At 35.7% G+C, this 19,085-nt stretch overlaps 1 protein-coding gene across 5 annotated transcripts; it reads left to right on the top strand.

Annotated features, from left to right (window-relative positions):
* Positions 1-8,865: 8,865 nt before the first annotated feature.
* LOC104607489 (protein BASIC PENTACYSTEINE6-like) lies at positions 8,866-16,377 on the top strand. Of its 5 annotated transcripts, XM_010273138.3 has the most exons (5): positions 8,866-9,213; positions 11,461-11,683; positions 11,838-11,924; positions 13,929-13,971; positions 15,232-16,377. In XM_010273138.3, exons 4-5 carry the CDS (start codon positions 13,954-13,956, stop codon positions 16,177-16,179), a joined length of 966 nt encoding a protein of 321 aa, XP_010271440.1. In that variant the 5' UTR covers positions 8,866-9,213; positions 11,461-11,683; positions 11,838-11,924; positions 13,929-13,953; the 3' UTR covers positions 16,180-16,377. The 5 variants fall into 5 exon arrangements, with proteins under 5 accessions (XP_010271440.1, XP_088745146.1, XP_088745148.1 ...); XM_088889019.1 differs by lacking the exon at positions 13,929-13,971 and having other exon boundaries at positions 8,874-9,213; XM_010273137.3 differs by lacking the exon at positions 13,929-13,971 and having other exon boundaries at positions 8,874-9,218.
* Positions 16,378-19,085: the final 2,708 nt, after the last annotated feature.

Raw genomic sequence — 19,085 nt, 5'->3', positions numbered from 1 at the left:
GAAATACTAAAACTTTAATAACATATTTTATGTTTTTGAATATTTTATTATTTATCTCTTCTATATTGTTTTACCACCCATAACTTGCTGCCCATAAAAGATCTATTATAAGTCATAACTCGTAATAAATTATAATCATTTCAAACACTTTTTTTTTCTGAATTTTATACTTAAAGAACCATCAAAAACATCAACAAACAAATACTAATAAAACATAGGATTAATGTATGTAGTAAAAGTTGAGTTAAGATATGATATTAAGAGGTTCTACAAGATTATGTGGGATGGGAAGAAGGTTGGGTTGGGTCCAACCCGAAGTTGATTTTGGGTTGGGTTAGGGTTGAAAGAATTTAATTAGGGTTAGGGTTAAGGTAGGGTAGGTCGGGTTGAAGGTCGGGTTGGGGGTTTAGAACTTAGAGTTGGGCTAGGGTTGGCCTCAACCTAACCTAACCCAGCCCAACTTGCAGCCCTACTTATTGTGTACATAATGTCTTAAAGTACCCCTACTGTTTCTGACAATTGATATTGTCATTAAATACTAACGAGAAAAAAATGAAATCTCGAATTTACCCTTCACTATTCCTCAAAAATTCAAAATAAAACCCAACTGATGAAAAATTTTAGGAACCAGAACTCAGCACACCAGGACCGAAAATTAAGTATGAATTTAAGAGAGAGAATTTGCCTCATTCCAAGCATTCGTTTTCCTTCACTTTCTCCTCCTGTTTTTTTTTTTTTTCTTTCGTTTTTGCTCTATTTTGTGTTGGAGATCCTGTTTTCTAAAGACTTCCACCTTTTGGGTTTTTTCCTGTTTCAATTTAGATATGAATTTTTACAGCCCAAACTGTGGGGGGTTGGTAAATTTGTTGCCATAAGAGCAGGGGCGGAGCCAGGGGGACTCAGGGGAGCCATGCCCCCCCTATGAATCTTTATAATAATACAGTTTTTTTATGTATAATTTCCCCTTTCCCCATTCTCCACCTCAATGGTTGCCCCCCGGGTCCATCCATACTTAATTTAGGTTTTGGCCCCTTTATAAAAAAATTCTGGCTCCCCTCGTAAGAGCAAGCTATTTTCCTGCCGAAGTAGTTTTTTTTATAGATAACTCTGTGGGTTCTTTCCTTTCCACCGAAGTAGGGCCTTAGAGATGCCATGCTTCTTTCTTTTCTTTCTATTACCTTTAATACCCATGAGGCCGCAGAACACATCAGGGGAGGAACACACAAGCCTCCACTCTGAATGGACTATCACCTAAAAAACATACTAGTAGATCAGTAAGTAAACTCCTACCTATGAAATAATAAAAAAAAAAAAAACAAAGCCCACGAAGAAAGCACCCTCAGTAACTTGGTAGAGAAAAGCAATGGTGAGAAGGATATAAGGAGAAAATAAATTAAAAAAAATAAAAATAAAAACGCAAAGGAAGATTGAGATGAAAAATCCTCGAATGGAATTTGAAAGAGGAACTTTCTCGTGCTTCATGGCGAATGGAGATGACCTTGTCGAAACCTTTCTTCCATGGCCAACTCACAAGCCCAGGTTGTTTAATTGCTTTGAAGAAGCCAAGCCACTGTAAGAGGGCTAAATAACTAGAACTTGATAAAAAAAAAAAAGGAAAGAAACAAGTTAAGTAGATCTTGGGGAGTTGCAGTCCTGGGAACCAATTTAATGATCCGACATCTAGCGATGTCAAGCTAACCCTGAGCTCCTCTGGGATCATATCTTTTTGACAAAATCAAAATCTCATTTTTCTATTCGCTCTGATTGGGGTTGGACCTCAGAAAGATCAACCCTCCAAAATGATGGTGGTGGGCGGGCATGGCAATCCACTTGGCTTGTTGGAACAATACCTTGGGGTGTGTGCAATATCTTAGCTAACCCCAATCTCCAAGAATGGATTTAGCGTTACCATGAATGTTCATTGTCAGATCCTTGTTGCCCATAGTCGATCTTTCGCTACCAAGCTCTCTGATCGGTGGTCAAGGCAGTAGAGGTCGTTGGATCCTTCTATTCCAAATTTTCTTTGCTCCCCACCACAGTAATCTTTTATGCTCTAGGTTCCAGCTACGATCTCGTTTGATGCTAGGGTTTTGTCTTGTTTGGAGTACTTGGAAGTGGTTCCATGGGCTGAAGACGAAGAGGAGAAGGTGGCTTTGCTCTTGTCACAGCTTCATCTAGAGGGAGCTGGTGTAGGGGAAGTTCTGAAAATGGGTATCAGCGGGGGGCTGAAGGGCAGAAATCGGGGCTTCCGTCCACGGGGGTAAGGGTGTCAATGGACCGATTTTGGATTGGACCCTGTCCAGTCCAAAATCAATTTGGATGGATTGGATGGACTAACAAGACATATTGGATTGGACCTGTTCAGTCCAAAAATATTTATTAAATTGAACCGGATTTGGTCCATTCGTAATAAATTTATATTGGATTGTGTTGGATTAAGCTAAAATCTGGTCCATTGATACAAAGTAAGAATATAGGTGTCAATGGATTGGTTTTGGGTTGTAACCAATATAAATTAAAACGAATTTGAACAGATTGGACGATCTAGACATTGAACTGGATCAGTCCAAAATATTCATTAGATTGGATTGGACCTGGTCCATTTGTAATGGACTCACACAGGACTAAATCGGATTAGACCAAATCCAGTCCAATTGACACCCCTACATCGAGGACGTACGGTGGCCATCTCAATCACCATACACCCAAGAGCTTAGACGTTGGCAAGGAATCCCTATTCATCCCTACAAGCGTCTTGACAATAGATACTCGATTTACAAAAGATGGACGAAGGGTAATATTTGGTGTTAAAAAAAAAGTTATACATCACGTGGTGTCACATGTGTATGGATTTTGACGGAACATTAACGAACGCCAATGACAGGGGTAGAATTAGTCAATTGTCAGAAATAGTAGAGGTGGTTTAAGATAATAGTTAAACAGTAAAAGTACAATTTGTCAATTAACTAAACAATAAGAATAATTTAAGAAATTTACCCATAAAAAAAGAATAAAATGATTCTAAAATAAAGAGATCAGCTACGGTATATTCACTAATAATGTTTATATGTTAAATTCAAATCTCAATAATCAATTTAATATTTATTTACTTTTCATTGATTTGGGATTTCACAAAGTATACTTTAATGACCGCCACATGCAATCAATCATATCTTTTATTACAAAAATAAAAAAGATAAATCATAAATTTTGTCTAACAATAATACAAATTTGAATTTCAGATTACATTTAAATGGATATATCCTCTGCATGGGTCGGGATTTTGTTATGAATCATATTCCAGCCTATTCAAAATCTAATATGGGCCCAATTTCACACTGTTCATTCTCCTAGCTAACTTCCGTAGGAAATATATACCAATTTAAAACAAGTAAAAAAAGGATTTAATTGTTTGGGATCAACGGTTATCAATGGTTCTCAATCTTACAAGTAAAGAAATTCAGACTTATGATTAAAATGTCTAGAATAAATAATGTGGACCTATGATTACAAGTGACTTGACCATGAGAAAAATCATATGTGTATTAGCTTAGGCCTATTTACATGGAGTTCGGATCAACTCCTCACCCCGACCTCACACCATGTTCCAGCCACACGAGAAGCACCAATTGTGAGGACATGTTATTTGTTCTCATGGTGAACAAATAATGAACCTTACATGGTGAGCAATCACAATTCATTCCCAAGTGGTGAATAAATTAATGAACTCTTACATGCATGTCTTTGAAATCATACACAGTTGTTATTGAATCTGCAAAACAATATTCTCTAATAATTACATTCATCAATAATGTCAGTTGGAAGGCCGAAAGTTGTAGGCTACTATTAGAAATCGAAAAATCGTTAGAAACACTAGGTAATTTGGTTTTTATGTATGGATTCCATTCATTATGAAGGTATGGTTCCATGCAATGACTGACTCATTAAGAATACATTCACATTTTGTATTCAAAATTGATGAGGGGTAATTTGATTTGACCTATTCATGTACGGATACATGGAAGTAAATAGTTGATTGGATGATAATTCGGCATTTCTTGCCACTTTAGTGAGTTAGGTCAAATCGGGTATTTTGGGCATCTTATCCAAGATTGAGGTCCAAATAACTTGCGATGGTCCAACATGCCAATGTGACATGTGGCCAATTTCTAGAAGAAAACCAGCTGTTTCCAACTTCTTGGGATCACGTCACATGTATGTGAGCCTTATCCTCATCCCACTCGGATCGGACGGAATCGATAAACCCCATCGGTTAGCACAAAGTCCACCTCTTGGTGCGGAGAAAACTCCTAGCAGTACGGGTCGGGGATTTCAGAGGCATTTCGTAAGACATACAACATCTCACTTATATAAGGGCATCAGCCCCAATGATACAAAGTACGCACGATTAATTACTCACTAACCCACTTACTATTAAGCTTTCAGCTTGCATACTAAGAATACTGACTTAAACATCGGAGTGCCCACACCGGGTAAGCCACCTTGTATCCTCTGAGCATTATTTCCTTACAATTCGACTAGTCAATTGAACGTCCGACATCCAAACTACCCTCTAGCTGAGAACATCCAAATCGTGCATCATCAATAATATTAATAATATTTTAATGTATTTCCCTATTCAAACACTTTATAGCTGTTCCAAGATTGTCATCGAAAGTCCGAATAGTCAAGGTAGGCTTTTATCCAATATTGAACAATTCTTACCAACACTAGATAAAGAAATATACTTGAAATAAAATGTATATAAAAAACTCTACAACTTTAACCGTTTCTTCTACCTCTCCATATACAAATCTTGAACTTACCCTAAGTCTAATCTCCTTTTAATGAGCCCTTCATGTAATAAATACTTATGAACATATCTATATACCATTTTCTATTAGACATTTTGCCTAAGCAATAATTCTTTTCTTGTAGGTTGTAAAAAAAAAATATGCTACTTGGAGAAGGCAATTCATCAACAAGCCAAATTGAATACTCATCACTGACCCGTTGATTCATTTTTTCACTTGTTGGACTACTTTTGTTTTTCAACTCTTTTAACAATAGACATTGAGACTACGCCCACATGCAACACATTTAATTTACATTATCACTTCTTTTGTTTTATCATTATTTTTGTGAGGTCTAATGTCATATTTGACAATTACTTTTATTTAAAATTAAATATGACCTTCTACATTACACTTTTTCTTACCATTAGCCCTTGCAATGCAACACTTTTTCTTACCATTAACCCTTGTAGTGGTAGAGAGGAAAAGAAAAAAGGTAAATTTCTTAAACTACCCTATGGTTTAATTAATTGACAAACTTTATCTTTACTATTTACATATTGTCTTAGAGTGAGTTCTCATTGTCATTGTCATTAATGTCTATTAACGGTTACAAGAAAAATACTATTTTACCCTTTTTTTTTCAAATTTTCAAAATAAAACATTAAAATCAGTGAATTAAAACCAATATGATTCGACAACATCAACCGACGAAATCGTTATTGTAGCTGCCGCTGAATACGTCCAATGTCCATTGAGCAAAGAACTAAATCACCATCCCTGAATATGAGCGGATCGACATACCTTTAATCCATCGGCTTCACCCTCATCATATGCATGTTTAAGTGTGGGTCATCTCATTTGGAGTGGCAGCTAGCTAGCGGGGCCGAGGTGGGATTTATGATAATGGTAGTAGTTGTGGTCCCTCACAATAAATATTCAAGTTCCACCATGCAAGGAGAGGATTTGGTAGCGTTCGGCAAGGGGGAGCTGAATCTCTCGACATGTACTCAATGATCAAAATATCAGTATCGGGTATCGTATCAGATAAGTCGGATACGAATATACTTTGGAAATACATGGATATGAACGAAAGATATAGAAACACTTGAATATGCTAATAAAGAGTTCACATCTCTGCCCCACAATGCCCCACATTACATCTTCGCCATGTATTGAGAGTATCTCCCAATGATGACATCATCGATTCTGGTACCATCGTAGGGAGATGTACCCAATACACGGCGAGAATGTACTGTGGGGCATTGTGGAGTAGAGATGTGGTATCTCTAGTAAAATGCATACAAATCAAATAAATACATTAATCATACTAAACCAAAAGCTGAATTATCTATGAATAAGATATAAACACATGAGAAATGCATACTTCAATAGGTTACATGAAGAGAAATATTACAATAAACAATATTGGGACTCTAGAACATTTAAACATTGTACAATAATTATCACTCTTTCAATTTTATAATTATAATTTTCAATTTTTATTAATTTAGTATTTTATTTAAATAACAACTATTTTTTAAATAATAAAAATGTTTTCATTTTTAACATTTAATGTTTTTATTTTACACATATTTGTAAAATAAAACAAATAAATCATATTAAGGTAGATAAAATAAATTATATTTAATTTTTAGTTTTTATTAAATTTTTTTGGGAAAATTAAATCTTAAATTGTTCATTTCAGTTTTTATAATTATAATTTTTTGTTATTCATTAATTTTGTTGGGAACATTTATTTATTTAGTATTTTTATATAATAACTCTATGTTTTCAAATAATAACTATGTTTTCATTTTTAACATATAATTATGTGTAAAATAAAATATATCTAAGGTAGATGAAATATATTATTTTTATAATTTTTAGTTTTTATAAAATTTTTTGAAAAAATTAAATCTTAAATTATTTATTTCAGTTTTCACAATACTATTTTTTAACTTGTATTAAAGATGAAAAACAATCCAAAAGTACTCAATGTACAATTTTGTCAAACTAGACACGGATACACCTGTGTATAGGACCGTATCCACCGATACAATGCGATACGGCTCGATATAAAGGTGTGTCATACCGATACGCACAACTCATAGGATACGTAACCAGTCGTAGTGTATCCTATATCCATGATCATGGATACGAATAAGATACACCCTATATCGAGAGTATCATATCGATACCTTAATCCTTGCATGTTCTCTCTTTGACACCAGCGTTTCAGCCTGTAATTAGCTGATTCCCCAAACCAAAAAAGTGAAATACCTAAAAACCCAAAAAAGTGAAAAACCCACCAACAAAAGAGAGAGAGAGAGAGAGATAACTTTATTTCTCTCCCTCTCTTTCCCTCATTCTGCAATGGCCTTTCACTGAATGGATCTCAACGGAAAAATCTAGCCAAAGGCGTCCACGACGAAGATGTGAAGGCGTTGTGCCTAGACCTGGCAATCGGGTTGGGTGGGTCGGGTTTGGGTTGGGTCAAGGTATTTCGGGTTGATTTTGGGTTGGGTTGTCAAATGCTAGACCCTAACCCTAAATGTTCAGGTTAGGGTTGACCCATGGGTCAATTCGGGTCATCCCAAAAAATAATTGAAATGTAAAAAAATAAAGAACAATTACATGAAAATGTCAAAATTAAAAGAATTAACCTTAAAATTCCAAATATAAAATAAAAACTTGAACATTTTACAATTTAAAGAGTAAACAATAAAAAGTAAAGACTAAATAGAAAAAATTAAAGAGTAGAAACTTCTAACAATGCATAAATAATCCCAATTAGAATTGACAATCGGGTCAGCGGGTTGACCTATGATGCAACTCAACCCAACCCAGTTTTTTTTTCAGGTTGGGTCAAGTCGAATCATTTTCACATTCGGATTGCTAAATATGAGACCCTAACCCTATTTTTTTTTTTGGGATTGGATTGAGTCGGGTTCGCGGGTTGAGTCAACATTTTGCCAAGTCTAATTGTGCCACTGTTGCGTTGTGTCCTGTCAGTTCCATCCCATTGTGTCTTGTCGATTCCATCTCGTGAACAGATCGATGGGGAAGGGTGTGATGTCAATACTTTGTTGACGATAACCTACTGAATGGAGAGACAGGTGAAGTGCTGTGTCAACACTTTGCATTACCTAATACCTGCCAAAATCGGGGTTTTATCCCCGGCGAAATTGTGCCAAACCCTAGTTGGCAAGAGAGAGAATGATTTGTTTTGAGAGAGAGAGAGAATGCTCCGTTGTGCTTCCAAAGGTTGCAACTACGTCTACGGAGAACTAGAGTGACAGATGAGAGAGAAGAACCATCACTTAAGGTATTGCAAAGGTTATTTTTGTAATTTAAAAAAAAATCAATCACGTGATATTATATGTGATTAAATGTGTTGTAAAGTTAATGGTAGGGGAGATTTTAGACAATTGTTAGGGATACTCTAACACAATATGAAAATAGTAAAGACAAAGTTAGTCATTTAGTTAAACCATAGGGATAATTTAAGAAATTTGACAAAAAAAAATCAGCTTAGGGATGGCAATTTTCCTCATTCCCGATGGCGACCTGACTTCCCCGACCCGATAAGGTTGAGGATGGAGATTGTTTTGGCGAGACGGGAATGAGGATGATGATTAATAGGAATTATTGATCGGAATCGGGATTGAGAATAGAGATTGAGATCCCCGCCCCACCTAGACCCCGATTATGTATATACATACATACATATATATATTATTATATTATTTATATTATATATATATATTAAAATATATTTAAAACATCCCATGAATAACTCGTTCCCATCGCGGATTAGAGACAGGGATGAGGGTGTTAATTTCAAAATCGGGGTCGGGGACGGGAAATATAATCCCACCCCGAACCCGCCCCATTTCCATTCCTATACCGGGTGACTTTATAAGACACCTAAACGCCACGTAGCAAATAAGAGGTGAAAACAGCCTCAAAAACAAGAAACCTAAGCCGAGGGGAAGGAAGTCTGCTTCTACCGAAATTCCACAACAGAGAAAATGGGTCAAAATACCCACATGCCACATGGCACTGACACGACTGGTATTAGTGTGTTTATCGAGAAAACGATCACACTCCCATACCAATTCTGGAGGATATTTACTACTCTGAAAAGCGTACCGCGTTACATTTTAATCTCGTAGCTTGCGGAATACAGAATCTTGGTTTTAAATTCCAAAATTTTAGGCATCGATGGGGCTAGTTTACTTCAAGCTATTTATTAGAAGAAAACGAGGAAAAGCCATAGCAGAAGTGAGGAGTGAGGAGATGGATAAAAAAAGTAGAAGAAAATCCAACGACACCTTCGTGGAATACAGAATCTTAGCCAAGTGTGGAAGCGACTGAAATTATCTGTAGTATTTTCTCTCGTCTCCAAGCTTCTGAGGCAAGGTTCCATTTCTCTGCAACTCTCAATCTGTCAATGTCAACAACTCTCTATAAATACTTTCCCTTGTTTTTTGTTTTTGTTTTAATGAAAACCCTAGCATCAACCATCGTTGGGCATTGGTTTCTAAGTTCCTTGTTGCCGGCCTCTTTGTTGTCTCTGCTGTTTCCATCTGATTCTATCAATAATTGATGAAGGAATGTATTCTTCTTGCATTAAGCTCGACCTTTTTATCTCTATCTGCTTCTATATTTCTTTTTTTTTTTTGTGGAATTCGGCTTTGATTATTGCCTTGATCATTGTAGAGAAATGTCATTCTGCTGCAATCCGCTTTGTGTCTGTATTGCTTAAGCTATAACAGACCACTAGAAGCTGTGATGTTTGATCGGTGTATTAGAAATATGAATGTTAATAAGGAATGTAATTATGTCTCGAACCCTAATTCTTGGGGTTTAGTATAGCGGTCGTTAGACTTTGATTCTAAGCATCCAGAGACATTTACTTCAAACTCCCCTGTTACTTCGGGGTGTTTGAATTTGTCCCTCAAATATCCTCTTTACTTACGAGGAATTGTTTCTTCCTCATAAGTTTTTCAACACTGCTAAAAAATCCATTGCGTCTAGGGCAGTTATTTTGCAATGCCGGATTATTCTGTTCATTGTTATTCAGGAGACCACCTGATTTGTAAGCAAGTCTTCTATTGATGGTGCACTGCAAGTCAAAGATGGTTATGGTCATACAATGTCTATAAAAAACCTGAAAAAACCTACATGGTCATGGCTTTTGTTAGTTATTATCAGTGTTTTAAAAGCGTAAGGTGCAAAAAAAAAGCCCAAGGTGAGGCGCACGCCTTTTTAAGCAAGGCGCAAAATTACAAAAAAAAACTAAAAATAAAAAGTCAGAAAATTCAATAAAATGCCAAAAAATTTAAAAAAATGCAAAGAATTCAAAAAATATTAAACATAATGTTAATAAAAAATATAAACTTAAAATTTAAAATAAATGTTTTAAAAAACCTATTATCTAAAATTAAAATACATAAACATAACATGTAAGGCGTATTCAAATGAAAATTTAAAAGTAAAAGCAAACATATAAAGCATTTTCAAGCATGTAAACCCACAATCTCTTTTTTTCCTTAATTGCATTGTTTCAAGTAGCTAATGTGATGTAAAACATATTGCATTCTTGATTCTATGAGTCGCCTTTGTACCACGCCCCTCAAGGCAAGCCCCAACAAGTCTATGTTAGGGTTTGAAATTCTTATTTCTCACATAAGAAATAATGATTTTATAACTTTCATTGCCTTTTAAGAAGATATTTTGTTGCAATGAATGAATGAATAACATTAGCAAATAGGGTGTTCTCGGGGCTTCGGTGAAATAAGAATTTCAGACCCTAACATAGACTTGTTCGGGCTTGCCTCGAGGGTCGTGGTCGGGGTCCGCCCCCGGCCTAGCCATTAGACTAAATAAAAGCAAAAAACGCAAAAGTTTAAAACGGCGCATGCCTGGGCTGAGGCGCATCAGGCATGCGCCTTTTTAAAGGGGTGCACCTAGGACCTGGGCGAGGCGCATACCCCAAAATGCGCCTCGCCTGTTCTCCTAGGCACACCTTTTAAATCACTGGTTATAATACCCTTGAATCCTATTGGTCTGTCATTACAATGGATGATGCAAGGATAGATTTGCATGTGCGCCTACTGAGAGTCACTAACCATTCCTCCTGATATATCTCCCTATAGGTTCAGAGAATGGGTGAAAATTTCTTAAATGTGATAACTAATGAGGTTGAAAATCATTGGTTGCTACTTGCTACGAGTTTCTTGTCAATTTTGGCAGAGTTTGGAACCGTCGGCGTTTATTGAATAAACGCTGCCACATAGGCACCACTTCAGCATTTCCCTCATTATGCGAATCCATATGCATAGAGACTTGCAAAAGCAAGCATTGATTTATGTGCACGCCTACCGTTTGGGGAAGCTTCACTTTAGCGCTTCCCCTAACGGGTAGGTGTTTATTCACTGTTTTGCTGATGTGGTGCCTAATGGTGCCTAGTGGTGCCTAAGTGTCAATAAACGGATTCATTATTGCTTTTCTCGGTTTTGCAAACAAATCAAGTACAAATATTTAGTGAATGAATGTTCACAGTTCCAAACACATACTTTGTTTCCTAGTGAAGTTGGATTTTGTATTATTTCATATTTGTCCCCTCCCCCTTTCTTATTCTCCTTTGTTGTGGTCTCAGTACTGTGGATTGGCAAAACACTCAATTTACTAGGCAACTTCCAAAGAGGCCTCCAGCATGGGGCGTACCGACTAGGATGGTTTACACCATTATGTGCCATCAGGAGATCAACTAATCTTTGACTGCGAATTGGCAGCTAAACGAGGGCATTACCTGTAATTTATAAATTTGAACCTGGGACCTCCCACAGGGGTGAGGGTGCCATCTACCACTGCATCAATAGGTAACTGGTTGGCCTGTCTGTTCTGGAACTTTCATTTAGTTAATTTGGAACTAATGTATTATTTTTGTGAAAGCTTATTCAAGAGTATCAGTACATATGGCAAAAAAATGTGTTATGAAGCTATAATATTACTTGGTTCAATTTTCCACTCCAGGTGAAAGAGGAAATCTGGGAAAGTTGGACATGAATCTTCTTATAGGAAGCATTGAAGTTGTTGGAGATGAATGATGTGATATATATGGTAAATTCTCTGATGAAAAAAAATCAGCCTGCTTGATCTAGCTTCTCCATAGTGTAATTCAAGTTTTTGATGGTTCTTTTCAAGAATATAGTGATCTAAAAACTTTAGAAGAAGCATTGCAGTAGATCATGGGTCTTTTTAAAGGTGTGAGGTTCACCAAGATATAGGATCAACAACTCTAGTACTAAACTGATACAAAAATCAGAATAGGCCTGCAAAAAAAAAAAAAAAGAAAAAGAAAAATAATTAACACCTACGCTTCTATAGGCATCATCACCTAGAACTAGAAGAGTTATTCAGAATCAATAGCTAATAGCTTCTTGAGGGAATCAAGACCATTAAGAAAATCTGGCGTCACATTAAAGAAAACTAAGGCAACAGTAAAGTTTTATTTCAATTATTTTCCTCATTTGCAGCAACAATATGGACCTTTTTTAAGCTTATTCCCTAATTTCATGACTCATAATCAGTAGTAATGTCTAAATAAAGTTGGATTGACTTACAAAGACTTCCCAAAAATTGGCATTTTGACTAACTACTACTTTGACATAAGCCTCTATTAAGGAACCAACTTCTAAATCAATTTATAAAAAAAAAATCCAACTTCTAAATCAATTACCTACCAAAGTAAATCTTAAAACTACTAGAAATCTAGCTCAACATAACAAAAAATAGAAATATCAACACAAATTCTTCAGTTTTGATGAATTGGCCGTAAAATGATGAATTCGTGTACAAATTGCATGATCTTGGACTTGTAGCATAGATGACTGAATAAGCTTTCTAAATGGCACCAAAATCATACCAATTGTGCAAGTTTTGGCACTCCAAGGTTTGGTTGCAAGTAGAATTACTAACTAAAGATATTTTCTTCTGTGTTTTTTTTTTACTTGAAAGTTGAAACTCAAGTAATTCCACTATGATTTTGAATTTAAGACCCTTTGCATTCCACATAATCAAGGGATATTATATGTGAATTCATTCAACTTTGTTCCTTCCTTTCTTTTTCTCTTTTCAAGCTATATATGACCATGCTTATGTCTTGCACTCTTGCTAAATTTTGAAAATGGGCAATTTTCCATTTTGAAGGAGACAATTTTATGGTGTCAAGGGTATAGACTCAGTATGGTTGGGCCCCTTTTAATTCAATAGATACCCATAGGGAATCATGATTTAAACCCTGTTTAGGAAAAATAAAAAATGAATCTTATATTTGAGATAAAAAAAATTGGAACAAAGTGTCTTCTTAGATGTTTTCTCATTTGGAAGTGCCATTATGTTCCTTATTAGTTTTTTTGTGGTTATTTATTTTTCTATTTCTACTTCACCAAATTATTCTCATGCTTTGGAACTTCTATGCCATCTGGGATTCATTCTCACAAGAGTTGGGAGGGGGTTTGCTGATGAAGAGGTAACTAGCTTGACAATTTGGTAGAGATCGGCAAAATCTTTTCCCTTTAGTATGGAAAGTGGGTTAGGCAAGATTGAAATATATTACTGGGAAATTGAACACTATTAGCCAAGTTAAAATGCAACCCAACCCATAGGCCTCTAACAATCATACCCATAAATCCAGGCCTGTGACTTTTTAAATTGAATGGTGCCCACTCTAGTATGACCAAACCTTGCAAAGGGAGTAGTCAAGGACAGCTAGCATGGCCACAGAGATTAGGTGTGATCTTTGGTTGGGCTTTCTGGACCTATGACTTTAAATATATTCTATTAAATGTATATAATATTTTGTATTATATGACATAATATATGTATACATATATGCATTGTGGGCCGTGCCAGGCCAGGCGAGGCCAGAAATGATAACCACTAACAGAGATCCCTTTGACAAGATATTTTGCAATTTCATATAAAAGATTGTTTATTAGATAATTAGGGTCTAAAGGGCACCAAATTTTATCTACAAAACAAAAGGTTGTGCATTTTCTTCCATTTCAATTAAAGAAGTCAAGAAAATGTTAAAATCTTTAGCTGACAATCATGAGAATGCAGGTTCAAGTCTGAGAGCAGCCACTTCATGCAAGAAGTGCCAAAGGTTAGGTCTTTATCCTGTTGACCCCTCCCAAGGATAGCTAGGGCCAAAATTGGGTGATGGGCCATGGCCTTTTTTAAATCAAGAATAGATTTGGCATCTTTTTTTTTTTTTCACTTCTAAAGTGTCATTCCTAACATAGTGGAGATGCTTCATCATCTCCCTCTTTGGGGTGGTGAGACTACCACCTATTTGTTACATAGTACAGGCTTTTATCCTTTTCATTATCTCAACCTTTTTTGTCCTTTCCTCTCTCCTTTCTTTCCTTTTGTGGAAGATTCTTTATTAAAGCTTCTTCAAACTTATTTATAAATAGGGAAAAGGCTTCTTCAAGTTTGTACAAGTGAAATCCTCTTCTTCTACCAGTATTGTCCTGAATGGTGAACCTTGGCATGTGGCCTCTCAAGTAAATAGGCAGAACTAGAGGATTAATCTATTTCCCTGATGCATAACAGTCCACATTAACAAATAGGAAATAGGAATAAAGCTTCACTGTGATGATTTGTTTACAAATTAATTGTAGAAATTTTTTTGGTGTAGACCTTTTTGTGTGCGTATATCAGAAAGTAACATGTTCACAGGTTAGTGGACTTTATATGTCCTTTTATAGAGGAAGGCAACTTATTGTGTATTTGTGTACGAGATGGTTAGTAGAACTGCATCTCCTTACTCATCACATAAAAGTAGGGGGAGAGGAATTTGGGACTTATATGAAAAGAAACAACATTGTTACACTGGAAATCTTGTCATTTTTCCTTATCATTTACAGTGTTTCCAACCTGTCACTGACCTTGCTGGATGGACCATTTGACCCGTCACCCAAACATAATACTGGCTTGGGTTAACCCTTAATCCACCTTCAGTCAAAAAGAACTGACTTGGTTAGAGACCTAGCGACCTGGGCAGTTGAACCGTCAACCTGGTTGACCTAGAGAGCGAGTGATGGGCTAGAAATTACAATATTTTTTCTTTTTTTAGGTTTAATATTTTAAAAATTACTGATTACATATGTCTATGTATATTATATATGTATGTGAAGCATACACGAATGCAACCATGAATGTATTGTTTTCTGCATATATAATTGTATATATTTTCTTGTATTTTACTATTATTTTTACTTATTCATGACATCACTGGCTGACCCATTAGACCCAGACACTTGAACCTCTGACCTGTCACCCAGAGGAAAAAATGGGTCAGTCTCAATTACACTGATCTGATGCCACTGTTGACAGTCCTACCATTATATGATCAATGCAGTGGATGATTCCCCAACATCAGATGAAGGAGCACCATGCCTTGACGGTGAAGCAGCAGATAATGGCCATTGCAGCCGAGAGGGATGCTGCAATTCAAGAACGGAATATGGCCTTTTCAGAGAAAAAGGTGGCCTTGGCTGAGCGAGACATGGCATTCCTGCAACGAGATGCAGCCATTGCCGAGCGGAATAATGCTATAATAGAAAGGGACAATGCTATTGCGGCCCTAGAGTACAGGGAAAGTGCCATGAATGGCAGTGGTACACCAACATGCCCACCAGGGTGTGAAGTGCCACGTGGGATGAAGCACATTCATCATCCAAAGCATGGGTACCATCCACCTCATCTGGGAGAAGCTCCTCACCATTCCAGGAATATAAGTGAAGCCTTTCCTATATCAGCAGCAGCAGCAGCCCCAGTAGAGGCCTTCAACTTCAATCCCCACAGAGTAAAGGCACCAACCAAAGAGAGTAAGGCAGTGTTGTTTAAAAAGTCATCCAAGTGGACCACCAAGTCCTCAAAGAAGGGAAAGAAAGGGGGGGAGGACTTGAACAAGCATGCTAGTGTGGCTGTGGCCAAGTCACATGACTGGAAGAGTGGGCCAGAGTCTGAGTGGAAGGGGCAAGAGCTGGGCCTGAACCAGGTCAGTTTTGATGAATCAACGATGCCACCGCCAGTTTGCTCGTGCACAGGAGTCCAGAAACAATGCTACAAGTGGGGGAATGGAGGGTGGCAGTCGGCCTGTTGCACCACCACCTTGTCAATGTATCCGCTACCTGTGATGCCCAACAAGCGCCATGTCCGCGTTGGAGGCAGAAAGATGAGTGGCAGTGCGTTTAATAAATTGCTTAGCCGGCTAGCTGCACAAGGCCATGATTTGTCTACCCCAATTGACCTCAAGGACCACTGGGCGAAACATGGGACAAATCAGTATATTACCATTAAGTAGCTGTCGCCTGTGGCCTGTCAGTGAGGTCTCTAATTGTAGCGGTATAGGTGAGAGGAATGTAATTGTGATTTATATCCGTTGACACTGGACTGGAGGACGTTATTACTTATTTGGATGTACCAACAAAAGTACAAAACTTAAAAACTGTAAATGAAAGGGACAATATATGTGATTCTAAAATCTAAACATTGTGCTTTATGATTCGGTGACTGCGAGTGAGTCATGGATGGGCTTCTGGAATCCAACTACTTTTAATTTAATTAGAATTATTTTATATTTTCTCTTGATTTTTCCCGAATGTAATTGGGCCTCCTGTGGCCCAACCCGGTTGCAGATGGCCTACTTTAACTTTACCATGGAATGAATTTCATCACACAACCAGGTTAAAACATTTTTAAACTTCCCATGTAACCCAACTTCCCAAGGCCCCCCAGGCCCAGCCCTCTTTTCAGTCTAGCTAATGAAAAAATGGCCAACGTCTCAACGCTGGCAAATTGAATCAATCTCTGGTGAATCTCTTAATGCGAGAGGCTACTAATCGTTTCTTAACGTCAGTTGACTTTAATCTTTCTTAACTCTGCTCTTAAGTTCTTAAATTTTATCGCCAGTGAACTGCAATGCTATTAAATTTGTTTAAATTCATCTTAAGTGTTATTATTTTTATTAAAATTTTATTAACTTAATTACTTAACTAGCTTATTAACATAGCAAGCAATTATTAAGTTTTTAACTCAATTAAACACGGCATCACTCCAAGCACCGAGGTGCTGTAAGCTCTTTGTGGTAACATAATACCAAAAAAAAAAAAAAAAGTTTAGCTCATCAGCCTCATCTATATCTATATATATACTAAGTAGAGCTTGCCATGTTAGCAGTCATCTCCTTGCTCCATTACTTAAACCGAGCAATGCTATAGGGGTACAAGATTTCCTCTAGAAGCATTATGAGTTGCCACCTAGCCTGTTTTATCTCCTTTTTTTCCTCTCATTTTTATTAGGAAGCTAACTATCCCTCACTTTCTCCTAAATTATATCTATCTCTCCCTAATCCCTATTTATGTCCTAAATTATTCCTAATCCCTATTTATCCTCCCCCACTTCTCAACTATATCTATCTAGAAAGTTTCAATTAAAACATTTTAACAATTATTTAAATATTATAATGAAAATATGTTAATAACTTTGAAATCCTTATTAAAAACACAAAATATAATTATAATAGGTTTAATAATATTCATATTATTAATAATTTTATATTTTTGTGAAATTCATAATGAAATTATGTAATAACAATATAAATTATAATTTTATGGACTAATCAATTTAATAACTAAATAATATTTTAAAAACATAAAAAAAATTAAATAACAAAACATTAAAAATAGATAAATAATTATGTAACAAAATATTTAAAATTACATAATAACTTTAAAGAAATAAAATTTAAATAAAAAAAAGATTAAATATTTTAAATATTATTTAAATATTTAGATATTGAAATATTTAACATAACTAAATTTGAAATAGTTAAAATAACGAAATTATGTAATAAATTTTAAAAATTTTCTTAAGAGTATAATAATTATTATAATAGATTTCATAACTTATGTAATAATAGTATAAATTATAATTCCATGGATTATTAAATTGAATAAATAATTAAAATTTTAAATAATGGTATTATTTAAATAATTAAATAATGTTAATAACTAAATTATATTGGGTATATTATTTTGGAAACAAAAATAGATTAAATAACAAAATTATGTTATTAACTTTAAAAATTTATCAAAAGCACAAAAGTAATTATAACTAACAGACCCCATGTGATGCACGGGATGTGGCACCCCTCCCTTTCCCTCGCCCCCATAGTCAAGACACTCTACCCCATCTTTGCCCTGTCCTGGTGGCAGGGCAAGTTGGAGGCGAGGCACCCATTCCCCATCGAAGGTGGGGAATCCCCAAATTTTCCCTACCCCGAGGCAACCACCTAAATATAATCTAATTTGTGGATATTTTATAAATAGGGTCATGGGAATTTGGGGTATTTTAGGAATTGGATTATGACAAATTGGGGGTATTTTATAAATGGAATTGTGGAATCTTAGGATTATAAGAATAGGAGGAAAAACTTAGAGATATTTTAAAATTAAATATTAAGGTGGCATTCGGTAGCGTGTATATATCGTGGACGGGACCATTTTGGTCATGTCCATAGTAAGATATGGCGTTCTGCTATGTGTGGACAGTCCCCGTCCACAAAATAGTGTGGACAAGGACAAGCCACACCCCAATTTATCCTCCACGTTATTTTCTCGCAGATAGTGTACACTATGGTGTGGACAGTTTGTGGGAAGGTCTTAATGTAATGCACTTGCATTACATTGGTCCAATTACTCTCATTTTATTTAATCTTTTAATAATTTTTAAATTTTAATATTTTATCAATAAAATAATAGTTTTTAATGTTAATTCTATTACAAGTCCAACGGTTCTCATTTTCAACTCTTTTTTCATTATTTAAATATTTTTAATATTTTTATCAATAAAAGTATATTTAGAATATTATTTTTTATTTTTTTAATATTTAAAATAATATTTTTTAATTATTTAAAAATGCAATTATTGTCTACATATTGATGCCTTTTTTTCAATTTATTTAACATATAAAACACAAAAATTAGATATTTATGATTAACTGTATAGATCTCCCATAAAATGTATATGAGATACATCTATATCAATAAAGAATAACCCCATTTTCTGTACTTTTCAGATTAATTCTACCCTCACCTGTTGATGTATACAAAGGGCATATATGTAATTTACTTCGACTAAATAGAAACCGAAAAAAACGGTTATCTCCCACGATCTCTTCCCCATCTCCCACTCCCGCGAACATTTTGA

Source organism: Nelumbo nucifera, chromosome 5 (genome assembly GCF_055504915.1).
Source record: "Nelumbo nucifera cultivar China Antique chromosome 5, China Antique-T2T, whole genome shotgun sequence".
Classification (NCBI taxonomy): Eukaryota; Viridiplantae; Streptophyta; class Magnoliopsida; order Proteales; family Nelumbonaceae; genus Nelumbo; species Nelumbo nucifera.
Note: the sequence above shows the minus strand (reverse complement) of the source record. Positions and strands in the feature narration are given on the sequence as shown.